The sequence below is a fragment of the Salmo salar genome, chromosome 06, assembly GCF_965601325.2.
Source record: "Salmo salar chromosome 06, fSalSal1, whole genome shotgun sequence".
NCBI lineage: Eukaryota > Metazoa > Chordata > Actinopteri > Salmoniformes > Salmonidae > Salmo > Salmo salar.
In genome coordinates this window covers 8,151,053-8,169,375 of record NC_138296.1, presented here as the reverse complement: position 1 = coordinate 8,169,375, position 18,323 = coordinate 8,151,053, and the positions used below count along the sequence as shown (strand labels likewise).

Genomic DNA, 18,323 nt, shown 5'->3' with positions numbered 1-18,323 from the left:
ACCCCCAATGAGGACAAGGCACGATTCATATAGTTAAAATACCTTCCTAGTGCAAATCAATAGACAGATCAACATCTTTCAGTCTCCAAATGGTCATTAGGACAAAACTCATACTAACCTCACAGCACTGTTAGTTTTCCTGGTTCCTCCATAAAGGTCCTTTATAAGTACTTTTCTACTAGTGTTTACTTACTCATCACTCGTCATACTAATCTGATATACATTTGATAGAAGCTGTATTTCGGTTCATCACTTACAGTAACTATACTATGTACGGCTGGGATTCAATCCAACACTCAAAAACAAAATGCTGGGTTAAAACATCCCAGTGCTGGGTAAATAGTGGCTAGAACACACGCTGGGGTATTTTGACCCTGACAGCTGGTGGTTGTTTTCTTTGAAGACTGGAGCTGTGAGGCTTACACAACAGGCTGAGTTCCTTAAGAGGCTTACACAACAGTCTGAGTTCCTTAAGAGGCTTACACAACAGTCTGAGTTCCTTAAGAGGCTTACACAACAGGCTGAGTTCCTTAAGAGGCTTACACAACAGGCTGAGTTCCTTAAGAGGCTTACACAACAGGCTGAGTTCCTTAAGAGGCTACACAACAGTCTGAGTTCCTTAAGAGGCTTACACAACAGGCTGAGTTCCTTAAGAGGCATACACAACAGGCTGAGTTCCTTAAGAGGCTTACACAACAGGCTGAGTTCCTTAAGAGGCTTACACAACAGGCTGAGTTCCTTAAGAGGCTTACACAACAGGCTGAGTTCCTTAAGAGCCTTACACAACAGGCTGAGTTTCTTAAGAGCCTTTGCATATCCCAATTTTGGGATAGTTACCACGTTGTTATAATATTTAAATAATAATGTTATTACTGTGAGTGTGTCCAAAAATAACTATGTGAATAGGCCCCCAATGGGCCCCTCCTCCTGAATATAACCAATGGAGTACATTAGAAAAGACCCAGTTGCTGGGACAACCCAGCATGGAGGTGATTAAAAACCTAACTGATGGGTAAATTATCCCATGTTCGGGTAACGTGGTTATTTTCTGGAGGAGTGGCCTCTTGGGGCCAAGGCTTTCAGATAGTTATTTTAGACACCTGTGCGGTTAAATGTCATTCATGTTCATCATGAAAAGCCAACTGACATTTACTCCTGAGGTGCTGACCTTTTTCACCCTCGACAACCACTGTGATTATTGTTATTTGACCCTGCTGGTCATCTATGAACATTTGAACATCTTGGCCATGTTCTGTTATAATCTCCACCCGGCACAGCCAGAAGAGGACTGGCCACCCCTCATAGCCTGGTTCCTCTCTAGGTTCCTTCCTAGGTTTTGGCCTTTCTAGGGAGTTTTTCCTAGCCACCGTGCTTCTACACCTGCATTGCTTGCTGTTTGGGGTTTTAGGCTGGGTTTCTGTACAGCACTTTGTGACTTCAGCTGATGTAAGAAGGGCTTTATAAATACATTTCATTGATTGATTGATCATGTTAAGTTTGTACACTGCAAATTAAAATTTTCCTTCAATATTTTTACACGTATTTTAATATAAATTTTATAACATGATTATTTAAATATTATGGTCACGCTCCCAACACTGAGATATGCATAGGCTCCTGAGGAACTCCTACCCTAAGCCTCATAAAAGCTACAAAAGTGTTGATGCTCAACCTTAACATATGATCACAATACAACAGAACATGAACCGGAATGACATTTACTATCTCTTGCTCCATCTCTCCATCTGTCTGTCTCTCTCCCTCTGTTTCTGCCTCTCTCCATCTCCCTCCCTCGCTCCATCTGTCTGTCTCTCTCCCTTTGTTTCCACCTCTCTCGCTCCATCTCTCCATCTGTCTGTCTCTCTCCCTCTGTTTCCACCTCTCTCGCTCCATCTCTCCATCTGTCTGTCTCTCTCCCTCTGTTTTCGCCTCTCTCGCTCCATCTCTCCATCTGTCTCTCTCTCCCTCTGTTTCCACCTCTCTCCCTCTCTCGCTCCATCTCTCCCTCTGTCTGTCTCTCTCCAACTGTTTCCGCCTCTCTCGCTCCATCTCTCCATCTGTCTGTCTCTCTCCCTCTGTTTCTGCCTCTCTCCATCTCCCTCCCTCGCTCCATCTGTCTCTCTCTCTCTCCCTCTGTTTCCACCTCTCTCGCTCCATCTCTCCATCTGTCTGTCTCTCTCCCTCTGTTTCCGCCTCTCTCCATCTCCCTCCCTCGCTCCATCTGTCTGTCTCTCTCCCTCTGTTTCCGCCTCTCTCCATCTCCCTGCCTCGTTCCATCTTTCTATCTCTCTCTCTCCCTCTGTTTCTGCCTCTCCCTCTCTCTCTCTCCATCTTTCTATATCTCTCCCCCTCTGTTTCTGCCTCTCTCTCTCCATCTCTCCATCTCTCTGTCTCTCTGTCTCCCTCCCATGCTCCATCTTTCTATCTCTCCCCCTCTGTTTCCTCCTCTCTCTCTCTCCATCTCTCTGTCTCCCTCTTTTGCTCCATCTCTTTCTCCTGGAGGACCAGGCTGAAAAATGAGAACGGAAACAGTTTTTTAATTTTTTCTCCTTTTTAAATAACAGAATTAATAACCAATTGTAAATGACATGAGGGAGACATGTGACCTGGAATCTGTGAATTATTGATTGTTGGTTACTGTGGCAGAGCGGCAGTAATTACCTCAGTAATGTGACTCCATCACATTTAAACATTTATATTGCTTATCTTTCTCCCTAACCTCTGGCGACGCTTTTCTCATTATACTAATCAAATTGGGGAATGGTAGAGTAATTATTTTCATTCTTCAATTAGAAACTAATGCTGACATCCATATTACAACTGGCTTTCTAATATACTGTTCCTGGCTGGGTCGGAAAAATTCCTGATCTGATATATACCTGGTTTTAAATATACCTGTCTCTGAACAATACCTGATCTGATATATACCTGGTTTTAAATATACCTGTCTCTGAACAATACCTGATCTGATATATACCTGGTTTTAAATATACCTGTCTCTGAACTATACCTGATCTGATATATACCTGGTTTTAAATATACCTGTCTCTGAACAATACCTGATCTGATATATACCTGGTTTTAAATATACCTGTCTCTGAGCTATACCTGATCTGATATATACCTGGTTTTAAATATACCTGGGTCTGAACAATACCTGATCTGATATATACCTGGTTTTAAATATACCTGTCTCTGAGCTATACCTGATCTGATATATACCTGGTTTTAAATATACCTGGGTCTGAACAATACCTGATCTGATATATACCTGGTTTTAAATATACCTGATCTGATATATAGCTGGTTTTAAATATACCTGGGTCTGAACTATACCTGATCTGATTTATACCTGGTTTTAAATATACCTGGGTGAGGCACTATACCTGATCTGATATATACCTGGTTTTAAATATACCTGGGTCTGAACAATACCTGATCTGATATATACCTGGTTTTAAATATACCTGGGTGAGGCACTATACCTGATCTGATATATACCTGGTTTTAAATATACCTGGGTGAGGCACTATACCTGATCTGATATATACCTGGTTTTAAATATACCTGTCTCTGAACAATACCTGATCTGATATATACCTGGTTTTAAATATACCTGTCTCTGAACAATACCTGATCTGATATATACCTGGTTTTAAATATACCTGATCTGATATATACCTAGTTTTAAATATACCTGGGTTGGAAATAATACCTTAAATCACAAGTCACCATTCTCTCTTGTTTGGTCCTGTGTCTGAAGGAGTTTAAAAGGCAATGAGTTTTTCCTGACCATCTGATCTGACCAGGAACAACTCTGGGCCAGGAGATTCAATTCCATCTGGTCAGACCTGGAGAAACTCTGGGCCAGGTGGGGATTCGATTTCATCTGGTCAGAACAGGAGAAACTATTGGCCAGGTAGGAATTCCTTTCCATCTGGTCAGAACAGGAGAAACTCTGGTAATTTTCTTCAGAAAATGTAAAGAAATAAATCAAAAGAGAGTGATAATATAGTAGAGCCCAGACAGTCTGCTTATCTTGACAAACTTTATTGATGGTTATTGTTAAGTGGAAGAACCATAGTGCATGCACATACAAGGACAGGGGAGGGGGTATCTGATCACAACACCTATGGAAGCAGAGGATGTAGAGGGTAGGGACAGAGACACGCGGTGGTGTAGCCAGGATACGTGTTGCCATGCCGACTGATGGTTCAGCAAACACAGGACAGGGACTTAACCCCCAGAATCTGCAGGATGGGGCTAAACCCCACAACCTGCCAACATGGAGGGACTTAACCCCAGAACCTGCAAACTGGATGGGACTTAACCCCCAGAATCTGCAGGATGGGGCTAAACCCCACAACCTGCCAACAGGAAGGGACTTAACCCCAGAACCTGCAAACTGGATGGGACTTAACTCCCAGAATCTGCAGGATGGGGCTAAATCCCACAACCTGCCAACAGGGAGGGACTTAACTCCAGAACCTGCAAACTGGATGGGACTTAACTCCAGAACCTGCAGGATGGGGCTAAATCCCACAACCTGCAGATGCCACTGCCTTTTTCATCGGTCGTATTTCTGAATATTTTTTTTCTTCTTATAAATACAAAACTGAGATATGTGACAAACACCTCTGATCAGGTTAAATTGTAAACAAGGTGTAGGAAGAAAGGAGGGAGGATATCAGGAAGGAAAGAAGGCTGGAAGGAAGTATTCAGCTGCGTGAGGTGAGCTGGGTGTTTCCTTTCTCGCCCCTGGAGCACTTTAATCAACAACAACTTCATCTTCATATTTACATATACATCATCTTTTTCACAAGTCATATATATTTCTAATTTTCTCAATAATCAAACAGTTTTTCAAAGTGTAAAGGCTGAGTTCTAGAAAATAACATTACAAAGGAGGTCACATTAAAAATGATATCAAAACCCAAAAGAAAGACAAGTCAATGTAAAAAATAAAGCCTAACTAACAAACATCAGCAACATATAGGACACTGACATGTTTTACAGCCTAGTAGTAGTGAAGACCATGTACAGGCTGTGTGTGTGTCTGCAAAATAGTACAGTTGACAAAAATGCTATGATAATATCTACATTATGATCGCATTACTTGTAGTGTGTCATTATACATCTGGATATGATGACACCATAAAAAAATGAGGAAAGCTTTCCCTAACCGTTGGTATAATAGCCTACATCTAAAACATTACAGTTGTGTATTTTGTGTTTAAGAGAACACCTTCATTGCACAGCTCAAACGTCTCCATTAATACATTGTAGTTATATATATATATATATATATTTTGTTTCATCGGGTACAAATAATCAGTCGTATAATTTTTGGAAGAAAAAAAAAACGAAACAGAAAGGTAAAATAGAGAAGGTGAATATAGACATCATTTTTTTTTTTTTTTTAAATCTCTCCCATAATATAAAAGTCAGCAACTATATCAATGGATATACTGTAATTTCTATAAAAACAACATCTGTATCAGTATCATTATTATTACTATGGGATGACCTACTCTATAAAGGGTTTTGACTAAAGGGACTAGATGATGGTTTCAACAGTAAACCCTCCATGGAGAAAAAAACACATGCCTCCCAAATGGCAACCTATTCCCTACTTAGTGCACTAATTTGAACAGGGCCCTTTGGCACCCTATTCCCTATATAGTGCACTACTTTAGACCCGAGCCCTATTCCCTATATAGTGCACTACATTGAACAGGGCCCTATGGCACCCTATTCCCATTATATTGTGCACTACTTTGACCAGAGGCATATAGGGCCCTATATAGGGAATAGGGGTCCATTTGGGAAGCAGACTCTCTGTCCTCTACCAATAATAAGTTATTCTCTGTAAAATCTGACTGTACACACAGATGGAACACCTCGGGAACATTTGAACCTTTGGCTTTGAGTGATAAACGATGACAATCACAACGATCATGATCTAATCCACACATCAACGTCCTCGCTGGCTAGCTAGCACGCTGCCGACTACGCACCATTCACAAACAACTACTCCCCTCCATCTCTCTCTTTCCCATCACCTGGTCTAATAATGACACAGCACTGTGTTGTGGCTTTATAGTACCCCATTTTACCCCCACCTCCCCTCCATCTCTCTCTTTCCCATCACCTGGTCTAATAATGACACAGCACTGTGTTGTGGCTTTATAGTACCCCATTTTACCCCCACCTCCCCTCCATCTCTCTCTTTCCAATCACCTGGTCTAATCATGACACAGCACTGTTGTGGCTTTATAGTACCCCATTTTACCCCCACCTCCGCTCCATCTCTCTCTTTCCCATCACATCGTCTAATAATGACACAGCACTGTGTTGTGGCTTTATAGTACCCCATTTTACCCCCACCTCCGCTCCATCTCTCTCTTTCCCATCACCTGGTCTAATAATGACACAGCACTGTGTTGTGGCTTTATAGTACCCCATTTTACCCCCACCTCCGCTCCATCTCTCTCTTTCCCTTCACCTGGTCTAATAATGACACAGCACTGTGTTGTGGCTTTATAGTACCCCATTTTACCCCCACCTCCGCTCCATCTCTCTCTTTCCCATCACATGGTCAAATAATGACACAGCACTGTGTTGTGGCTTTATAGTACCCCATTTTACCCCCACCTCCCCTCCATCTCTTTCTTTCCCTTTACCTGGTCTAATTTTTATTTTAACATCATTTAACTAGGAAAGTCAGTTGCGAACAAATTCTTATTTACAATGACGGCCTAGGAACAGTGGGTTAACTGCCTTGTTCAGGGGTAGAATGCAAGATTTTTACCTTGTCAGCTCGGGGACTCGATCTTGCAACTTTTCGGTGCCTTTCTAGTACCCCATTTAACCCCCACCTCCCCAACCCTAACGTTAATCCTAACCCTGAGCTTCAGCCCTAACCTAACCTCAACCTTAAACCTAATCCTAACCTAACCCCAACCTTAATCCTAATCCTAACCCTAACACTTGCCCAGTCCTTAACTTTAACCCCAATCCTAACCTAACATAACCCCAACCTTAATCCTAATCCTAACCCTAACACTTGCCCAGTCCTTAACTTTAACCCCAATCCTAATCCTAACCCCAGTAGCTAGGAAACAACGTAGACGTTAACAGAGGGAATGTCAAAGGAATCCGAACCCTACAATCATGTAAACACTCTTACAAAACGGGATCACATTCTATGATGTATTTTACAGGATTGGTTTGTCTTTTCACGGAGCCCTAACAGTTGAAATGTGTTGTTTAATAATGGTAAGGTTTTAAATCTAGTAGCTCTTCTATAGCTCTACCAACACGGACAATCTACTAACCTTTACAAATTAAAAACCCACTGTATCAAAATGAACAGCACACAATATCTGAGGTATAAATATCCCTTCTTTTTAGTTGACTGATTTCCCTTTCTCTTAGGAGCTGCTAAAATCATGATCAACAGCATATATTGCAATACCCAGGCCTCAAAGTCCTCTCTCTCTCTCTCTCTCTCTCTCTCTCTCTCTCTCTCTCTCTCTCTCTCTCTCTCTCTCTCTCTCTCTCTCTCTCTCTCTCTCTCTCTCTCTCTCTCTCTCTCATATACTGGTTGGTCGGTTGTGTCTCTGTCAGAAAGGATTGGTTGTTGTTTGGTTGTGGGGAGGTTGGTTGGTTGGTAGGGTAGTAATTGGTTGTTGTATGGTTTTAGGGAGGTTGGTTGGTGGGTTAGTATGGGGCGAAGCGGCTGTAACCTCCCCTGTATATACTAGCCTGCAGGGAGGACAACACCAGACCCACGTCGTCAGCATGACTCCTCGTCTTGGCATCAGCCAACGGGGCAAACGCATTCTGAAACACAAAGGTATCCTGTATATAGTACTGTTCTTCTATAACATTGTGAAACACACACCACCATAACCATGTAAAGATCTAAAACACACACCTCCATAGAGATATTGTAAGCATTCTGAAACACACACATAACCATAGAGATAATGTATGCATTCTGAAACACACACATAACCATAGAGATAATGTAAGCATTCTGAAACACACACATAACCATAGAGATAATGTAAGCATTCTGAAACACACAAATAACCATAGAGATAATGTAAGCATTCTGAAACACACACATAACCATAGAGATAATGTAAGCATTCTGAAACACACACATAACCATAGAGATAATGTAAGCATTCTGAAACACACACATAACCATAGAGATAATGTAAGCATTCTGAAACACACAAATAACCATAGAGATAATGTAAGCATTCTGAAACACACACATAACCATAGAGATAATGTGTGAATATATATCAGCAATTTTACAATCGCAACATTTTTATCAAAGTCAACAATTTCCCAGATATTATGTGAGGGCCTGAAAATTTGATGGATCGCTGCACTATTTCCGCATAAAACAGTCAAATCATCGCAATGTTATCACATTAAACTGACCCATCGCCGCAGAACAAAATGAGTACTTGCAATTTCAACCAATCACCACACTTTCACAGCATAATATGGTTAAATCAAGCCTCGCGTCAAAAACCTTTTCCCTCATCAGCGTATTTTCACGACAAATTGGACAAAATCATTGCATATTTCCATGCAAAATGTCAGAATTGCTGAAGCATAATCAAGCATTTTTACCTGCAAATATCACAGAAAATCCGAACACAATCGTGGAGACACTGATATATAGTAATGTACTTCTATAGCATTCTGAAACATATGCAAAACCATAGAGACATATGCAAATCATTCAGAAACATGCGTGACCATAGAGATAAACTGTATGTAAAGCATCTGAAACACACAGGTAACCATATAGATAAATGTAAAGCATCTGAAACACACAGGTAACCATATAGATAAATGTAAAGCATCTGAAACACACAGGTAACCATAGAGATAAACTGTATGTAAAGCATCTGAAACACACAGGTAAACTGTATGTAAAGCATCTGAAAGCATCTGAAACACACAGGTAACCATAGAGATAAACTGTATGTAAAGCATCTGAAACACACAGGTAACCATAGAGATATACTGTATGTAAAGCATCTGAAACACAGGCGTAACCATAGAGATATATGTAAAGCATCTGAAACACACGCGTAACCAAAGAGATATATGTAAAGCATTCTGAAACACACGCGCAACCATAGAGATATATGTAAAGCATTCTGAAACACACGCGTAACCATAGAGATATATGTAAAGCATTCTGAAACACACGCGTAACCATAGAGATATATGTAAAGCATTCTGAAACACACACGTAACCATAGAGATATATGTAAAGCATTCTGAAACACACGCGTAACCATAGAGATATATGTGAAGCATCTGAAACACACACGTAACCATAGAGATATATGTAAAGCATTCTGAAACACGCATAACCATAGAGATATATGTAAAGCATTCTGAAACACACGCGTAACCATAGAGATATTCTTCTCATATATTTTTTTCTAATTCTATGCAAACAACAGCCATAAAGAGATGTACTGTATATGTAAAGTTATGTACTGTATATGTAAAGTTATGTACTGTATATCGAAAGTTATGTACTGTATATGTAAAGATATGTACTGTATATGTAAAGCACTTTCCTAAGTCTACTTGTGAAACTCATTGGCTGACTGCTGTGTAGAATACCCTCCACACACTACTTCCTGACCAGCTAACTGCCATTTACCGTTTGTTAGGTTACCGTTACAAACCCAGTGGGATGACATGGCCCCCCCACATGCAGCGTGCACCAAGACACCTCATGCCAGCAGACATGCCAGGCCATCATGCCAGGGGCTACTCAGAGGGGTGAGAAACAATGGGTTAATACATGGAGAGATCATATAATAACATCAGTAATAACAACATCTACACCGTTCTCTTTTTGTTGTGTTTGATGGAATCACATCACAATGCATCATGCGTGTGTTAGCGGAGTAGATGTATTTGTCTGTCTGTCTGTCCGTCCGTTCGCATGCCCGCCCGCCCACCCGTCTGTCTGTCCCTCAGGGAGAGGGAGGGACAGATGAAGAGGGACAGATTGAGGGAGAGGTGGATGAACGGAGGAAGACAAGGAAACACAGAAAAGCAAGAGAGAATGAAAAAAACACCTGATGGCAAGAGAGGAGAGGAGGAAGGCGAGAGAGAGAGAGGAGGAAGGAGAGACAGAGAGAGAGGAGGAAGAGGAGACAGAGAAAGAGGAGGAAGGAAGGGGAGACAGAGAGAGACGAGGAAGGAAGGGGAGACAGAGAGAGACTAGGAAAGAGACAGAGAGAGACGAGGAAAGAGACAGAGAAAGAGGAGGAAGGAAGGGGAGACAGAGAGAGACGAGGAAGGAAGGGGAGACAGAGAGAGACTAGGAAAGAGACAGAGAGAGAGGAGGAAGGAAGGGGAGACAGAGAGAGACGAGGAAGGAAGGGGAGACAGAGAGAGACTAGGAAAGAGACAGAGAGAGACGAGGAAAGAGACAGAGAAAGAGGAGGAAGGAAGGGGAGACAGAGAGAGACGAGGAAGGAAGGGGAGACAGAGAGAGAGGAGGAAGGAAGAGGAGACAGAGAGAACGGAGGAAGGAAGAGGAGACAGAGAGAGGAGGAGGAAGGAAGGGGAGACAGAGAGGAGGAAGGAAGGGGAGACAGAAAGAGGAGGAGGAAGGAAGGGGAGACAGAGAGAGAGGAGGAAGGAAGGGGAGACAGAGAGAACGGAGGAAGGAAGAGGAGACAGAGAGAGGAGGAGGAAGGAAGGGGAGACAGAGAGGAGGAAGGAAGGGGAGACAGAGAAGAGGAAGGAAGAGGAGACAGACAGATAGAGAGGAGGAAGGAAGGGGAGACAGAGAGAGAGGAGGAAGGAACGGGAGTCAGAGAGAGAGGAGGAAAGAGAGAGAGAGGAGGAAGGAAGGGGAGACAGAGAGAGGATGAAAGAAGAGGAGACAGAGAGAGAGGATGAAGGAGACAGAAAGAGAAGGAAAGAAGGGGAGACAGAGAGAGGTAGATAGAGGGGAATAGTGTGACAGAGATAAAGAGAGGCAGAGGAGAGAGAGATGTAGAGAGGGAGTGAGAGGACAGAGAGAGATAGAGAGAGAGACAGAGGTGTGTGAGTGTGTTTTACCATGGCACCAATGCTGTATGTGGCTGCTGGAGCAAGTGGGTGGTTGTAGGGGTCCGCAGCATATACTGGTCCGTAACTATGGAAACACATGAGACAACAACAAACACCATCAGTACCCATCATCAAAACCAAACACACACACACACACACACACACACACACACACACACACACACACACACACACACACACACACACACACACACACACACACACACACACACACACACACACACACACACATAAACACACACACAGTACATCAATGTCTTGTACGTGTTCTGTAACTCTTAGGATTCATTTGAATGGAGCCAAAGTCACATGTAACAGCCATCTCAGTGCAGAAACAGAAGACTCAGCATCTGTGAATGTATGAAACAACTTTGAACCATCTCAGTGCAGAAACAGAAGACTCAACATCTGTGAATGTATGAAACAACTTTGAACCATCTCAGTGCAGAAACAGAAGACTCAGCATCTGTGAATGTATGAAACAACTTTGAACCATCTCAGTGCAGAAACAGAAGACTCAACATCTGTGAATGTATGAAACAACTTTGAACCATCTCAGTGCAGAAACAGAAGACTCAACATCTGTGAATGTATGAAACAACTTTGAACCATCTCAGTGCAGAAACAGAAGACTCAGCATCTGTGAATGTATGAAACAACTATGAACCATCTCAGTGCAGAAACAGAAGACTCAGCATCTGTGAATGTATGAAACAACTTTGAACCTGTGACTGCAAATATCCTCCAGTACATAAAAAAGGTCATAACCTTCTTTCCTACTACATCTCAATACGTTTAATAAGAAATTAAAAAAACTGAAGAACATTGGCTTTATATGTCATAGTGAATACAGCAGGTTTTACCCTAACAAGAAAAGGATTGGTCACTTTTTCATATCGAGAGAGCGAGAGTGACAGAGACAGACAGACAGAGAGACAGACAGTAAAACAGATAGAGAGACAGACACAGAGACAGAGCGACAAAGAAAGAGAAAGCGCAGACCGACAAAAAGAACAAAAGTTTGTGAGAGATTTCAAAAGAAAGAACAGAGTTACAGGGACAGAGATAGAGAGAAAGAACAGAGATAGAGAGACAGAGATAGAGAGAAATTACAGAGTTAGAGAGACAGAGATAGAGAGAAAGAACAGAGATAGAGAGACAGAGATAGAGAGAAATTACAGTTAGAGAGACAGAGATAGAGAGAAATTACAGAGTTAGAGAGACAGAGATAGAGAGTAAGAACTGAGTTAGAGGGACAGAGATAGAGAGAAATTACAGAGTTAGAGAGACAGAGATAGAGAGAAAGAACAGAGATAGAGAGACAGAGATAGAGAGAAATTACAGTTAGAGAGACAGAGATAGAGAGAAATTACAGAGTTAGAGAGACAGAGATAGAGAGAAAGAACTGAGTTAGAGGGACAGAGATAGCGTGAAAGAACAGAGTTAGAGAGACAGAGATAGAGAGAAAGAACTGAGTTAGAGAGACAGAGAGGAAGAACAGAGTTAGAGGGACAGAGAGAGAGAGAGAGAGAGAGAGAGAGAGAGAGCTAGAGAGAAAGAACAGTTAGAGAGAAAGAACGAAAGAAAAAGAGAGGGAGACAGACAGAGACATACAGAGAGACATACAAATAGACAGAGATACAGAGAGACAGAGATACAGAGAGACAGACAGGGACACAGACAGACAGAGACAGACAGACAGAGAGAGAGAGAGAGAGAGAGAGAGAGAGAGAGACAGACAGACGGACGGATAGACGGACAGACGGACAGACGGACAGACAGACGGACAGAGAGACAGACAGACAGACGGACAGAGAGACAGACAGAGAGACAGAGAGATACAGACGGACAGACATCTTAAAACTAAAACCCCCAGAGAGCGGTTCCATATCCCAGAGTTCTGAGGGGCAGTGAGCAGAAGCGTTGGCGATAGCAGAGTTCTAATCTCCCCCTCTGAGCCTGACTGCCCGCGCATACTGATAACAGCCAATCAGCAGCCTGGCTTGCAAATATAAATAAGCTGATTTGCATACGGGCCCAGCGCTGTGCGATTAGGCTCAGTTAATTCCCATTAGTTTTGGACATTGTGTATGTGTGCTTGTGTGTGTGTGTGTGTGTGTGTCTGCGTGCGTGTGTCTGTGTGTGCGTAGGTGTGTTAATCCCCATTACATTTGGACGGTGTTATTCAGTCTCACCAACCTGCTCTACTATACTGACCTACAGTCTCTACTATACTGACCTACAGTCTCTACTATACTGACCTACAGTCTACTGACCTACAGTCTCTACTATACTGACCTACAGTCTACTGACCTACAGTCTCTACTATACTGACCTACAGTCTACTGACCTACAGTCTCTACTATACTGACCTACAGTCTCTACTATACTGACCTACAGTCTACTGACCTACAGTCTCTACTATACTGACCTACAGTCTACTGACCTACAGTCTACTATTCTGACCTACAGTCTACTGACCTACAGTCTCTACTATACTGACCTACAGTCTACTGACCTACAGTCTCTACTATTCTGACCTACAGTCTACTGACCTACAGTCTCTACTATACTGACCTACAGTCTACTGACCTACAGTCTCTACTATACTGACCTACAGTCTCTACTATACTGACCTACAGTCTCTACTATACTGATCTACAGTCTACTGACCTACAGTCTCTACTATACTGACCTACAGTCTCTACTATACTGACCTACAGTCTACTGACCTACAGTCTCTACTATACTGACCTACAGTCTCTACTATACTGACCTACAGTCTCTACTATACTGACCTACAGTCTACTGACCTACAGTCTCTACTATACTGACCTACAGTCTCTACTATACTGACCTACAGTCTACTGACCTACAGTCTCTACTATACTGACCTACAGTCTCTACTATACTGACCTACAGTCTCTTCTATACTGACCTACAGTCTACTGACCTACAGTCTCTACTATACAGACCTACAGTCTCTATAATACTGACCTACAGTCTACTGACCTACAGTCTCTACTATACTGACCTACAGTCTACTGACCTACAGCCTCTACTATACTGACTTACAGTCTCTACTATACTGACCTACAGTCTCTACTATACTGACCTACAGTCTCTACTGCACTGACCTTCAGTAAAGTCTCTACTATACTGACCTAGAGTCTCTACTATACTGAAATACAGCACCTACTATACTGACCTACAGTCTCTACTATACTGACCTACAGTCTCTACTATACTGACCTACAGTCTCTACTATACTGACCTACAGTCTACTGACCTACAGTCTCGACTATACTGACCTACAGTCTCGACTATACTGACCTACAGTATCTACTATACTGACCTACAGTCTCTACTATACTGACCTACAGTCTCTACTATACGGACCTACAGTACAGTCTCTACTATACTAACCTACAGTCTCTACTATACTGACCTACAGTCTCTAATATACTGACCTACAGTCTCTACTACACTGACCTACAGTAAAGTCTACTATACTGACCTATTCTCTCTACTATACTGACCTACAGTCTCTGCTACACTGACCTTCAGTACAGTCTCTACTATACTGACCTAGAGTCTCTACTATACTGAAATACAGCACCTACTATACTGACCTACAGTCTCTAAAATACTGACATACAGTCTCTACTACACTGACCTGCAGTACAGTCTCTACTATACTGACCTACAGTATCTACTATTCTGACCTACAGTCTCTACTATACAGACCTACAGTCTCTACTATACTGACCTACAGTCTACTGACCTACAGTCTCTACTATACTGACCTACAGTCTACTGACCTACAGCCTCTACTATACTGACCTACAGTCTCGACTATACTGACCTACAGTCTACTGACCTACAGCCTCTACTATACTAACCTACAGTCTCTACTATACTGACCTACAGTCTCTACTATACTGACCTACAGTCTCTACTGCACTGACCTTCAGTACAGTCTCTACTGCACTGACCTGCAGTACAGTCTCTACTATACTGAAATACAGCACCTACTATACTGACCTACAGTCTCTACTATACTGACCTACAGTCTCTACTATACTGACCTACAGTCTACTGACCTACAGTCTCTACTATACTGACCTACAGTCTACTGACCTACAGTCTCTACTATACTGACCTACAGTCTCGACTATACTGACCTACAGTCTCGACTATACTGACCTACAGTCTCTACTACACTGACCTACAGTAAAGTCTACTATACTGACCTATTGTCTCTACTATACTGACCTACAGTCTCTGCTACACTGACCTTTAGTACAGTCTCTACTATACTGACCTAGAGTCTCTACTATACTGAAATACAGAACCTACTATACTGACCTACAGTCTCTAAAATACTGACATACAGTCTCTACTACACTGACCTGCAGTACAGTCTCTACTATACTGACCTACAGTATTCTACTATTCTGACCTACAGTCTCTACTATACTGACCTACAGTCTCTACTATACTGAAATACAGTCTCTACTATACTGACCTATAGTCTCTACTGTACTGACCTACAGTCTCTACTGTACTGACCTACAGTCTCTACTATACTGACCTACAGTCTCTACTTCACTGGCCTACAGTCTCTACTACACTGACCTGCAGCAAAGTCTCTACTATACTGAGCTACAGTCTCTACTAACAGCCACATGTAGTTTATCACTAATAGTGGTTCCTAATAGAGCATCATTCATAGATGACACCAGTTGTTATAACTGCTAATGACATAGTAAATCATGACAGCAGCTGTTATAGCTGCTAATGACATAGTAAATCATGACACCAGTTATTATAACTGCTAATGACATAGTACATCATGACACCAGTTGTTAAAACAGCTAATGACATGGTAAATCATGACACCAGTTGTTATAACAGCTAATGACACGGTAAATCATGACACCAGTTGTTATAACAGCTAATGACATAGTAAATCATTACACCAGTTATAACTGCTAATGACACAGTAAATCATGACACCAGTTGTTATGCCTGCTAATGAAATAGTAAATCCTGTTCATGACAACTCTACAAAGCTCTACAAAGGGCCTGCCATTAGACATCATGATACCAGTTGTCTCTACTATACTGACCTACAGTCTCTACTATACTGACCTACAGTCTCTACTATGCTGACCTGCAGTACAGTCTCTACTATACTGACCTAGACTCTCTACTATACTGAAATACAGGCTCTACTATACTGAAATATAGTCTCTACTATACTGACCTACAGTCTCTACTATACTGACCTACAGTTTCTACTATACTGACCTATAGTCTACTGACCTACAGTCTCTACTATACTGACCTACAGTCTCTACTATACTGACCTACAGTCTCTACTACACTGACCTGCAGTACAGTCTCTACTATACTGAGCTACAATCTCTACTAACAGCCAAATGTAGTTTATCACTAATACTGGTTCCTAATAAACCATCAGTCATAGATGACACCAGTTGTTGTAACTGCTAATGACATAGTAAATCTTGACACCAGCTGTTATAACTGCTAATGACATAGTAAATCATGACACCAGTTGTTATAACTGCTAATGACATAGTAAATCATGACACCAGTTGTTATAACTGCTAATTACATTTTACATCATGACACCAGTTGTTCTAACTGCTAATGACATAGTAAATCATGACACAATTTGTTCTAACTGCTTATGACATGGTAAATCATGACACCAGTTGTTATAACAGCTAATGACATGGTAAATCATGACACCAGTTGTTATAACTGCTAATGACATAGCAAATCATGACACCAGTTGTTATATCTGCTTATGAAATAGTAAATCCTGTTCATGACAACTCTACGAAGCTCTACAAAGGGCCTGCCACTAGACATCATGATACCAGTTGTTATAACTGCTAATGAAATAGTGAATCCTGTTCATGACAATTGACTACGAAGCTCTACGAAGGGCCTTCTATGAGACATCATGACACCAGTTGTAATATCTGCTAGGGTGAGGATGAGAGACAGAGCGAGAGAGCGATGGAGAGAGAGACAAGAGAGAGATAGAGGGAGAGACAGAGAGAGAAAGTGAGAGAGAGACGAGAGAGAGAGAGAGAGAGAAGAGAGAGAGAGAGCGAGAGAGTGACAGAGGGACAGAGGGACAGAGGGAGAGAGGGAGAGAGGGAGAGGGACAGAGAGAGAGAGATAGAGAGGGGGTAATGTAATTTGATACTGAGTTGTATTCTATATCTATCTGTATTTATGATTACCTGTAGAGGTGTTACAAGACATTTCATCTGCTGCAAGGAGGACCAAATTATTTCTGCAAGAGAAGATAAGATTCACAATAGCACTGTGCTTTCTGAGGGGAGATCTGGGGAGGGGGAGGGAGGAGAGGGGAAGACGGGGGCATGGAGGGTAAGGAGGTGGGGGGAAGATTCACAATACACCTGTGCTGTCTGAGGGGTAAAATCTGGAGAGGGGGAGGGGAGGGTAAGACAGGAGGAAAGAGAAGATGGGATGGGGGAGGGACGTGGGGAAGGGCGTTGGGAGAGTGTGGGAGGGATGATTCAGAGATGGAGGGGTAGAGGATGAAGTAAAGAAGAGGTTTAGGGAGAAAGAGGGATGATGTAGAGGAGAGGATGGGACAAAGGATTTAATTTGAAAAGTAGAGAATCTGAAGCATAATACATATGAAAACTATGTCAATATGAAGCAGAGAGGACTGTTACTCTAGCTCTCTAACAGTCCTCCCCAGTAACATGTCAATATGAAGCAGAGAGGACTGTTACTCTAGCCCTCTAACAGTCCTCCCCAGAAACATGTCAATATGAAGCAGAGAGGACTGTTACTCTAGCTCTCTAACAGTCCTCCCCAGAAACATGTCAATATGAAGCAGAGAGGACTGTTACTCTAGCTCTCTAACAGTCCTCCCCAGAAACATGTCAATATGAAGCAGAGAGGACTGTTACTCTAGCTCTCTAACAGTCCTCCCCAGAAACATGTCAATATGAAGCAGAGAGGACTGTTACTCTAGCTCTCTAACAGTCCTCCCCAGAAACATGTCAATATGAAGCAGAGAGGACTGTTACTCTAGCTCTCTAACAGTCCTCCCCAGAAACATGTCAATATGAAGCAGAGAGGACTGTTACTCTAGCTCTCTAACAGTCCTC

At 42.2% G+C, this 18,323-nt stretch overlaps 1 protein-coding gene across 6 annotated transcripts in view; it reads right to left on the bottom strand.

The window, feature by feature from the left end:
- Positions 1–4,034: 4,034 nt before the first annotated feature.
- The window catches only part of LOC106594842 (RNA binding protein fox-1 homolog 1), a 743,212-nt gene continuing 728,923 nt past the window's right edge, over positions 4,035–18,323 (bottom strand). For 4 of the 6 annotated variants that reach the window (XM_082976289.1, XM_082976291.1, XM_082976285.1 and 1 more), the window contains 2 exons: positions 11,128–11,203; positions 4,035–7,845 (listed from right to left, as the gene is read on the bottom strand). In XM_082976289.1, the coding sequence (XP_082832415.1) occupies positions 7,723–7,845; positions 11,128–11,203 (199 nt within the window). In that variant the 3' untranslated portion in view covers positions 4,035–7,722. Of the gene's footprint in view, positions 7,846–11,127; positions 11,204–17,420; positions 17,474–18,323 lie in introns of all 6 variants that reach the window. The other 2 variants (XM_082976287.1, XM_082976286.1) reach the window with 1 other exon arrangement.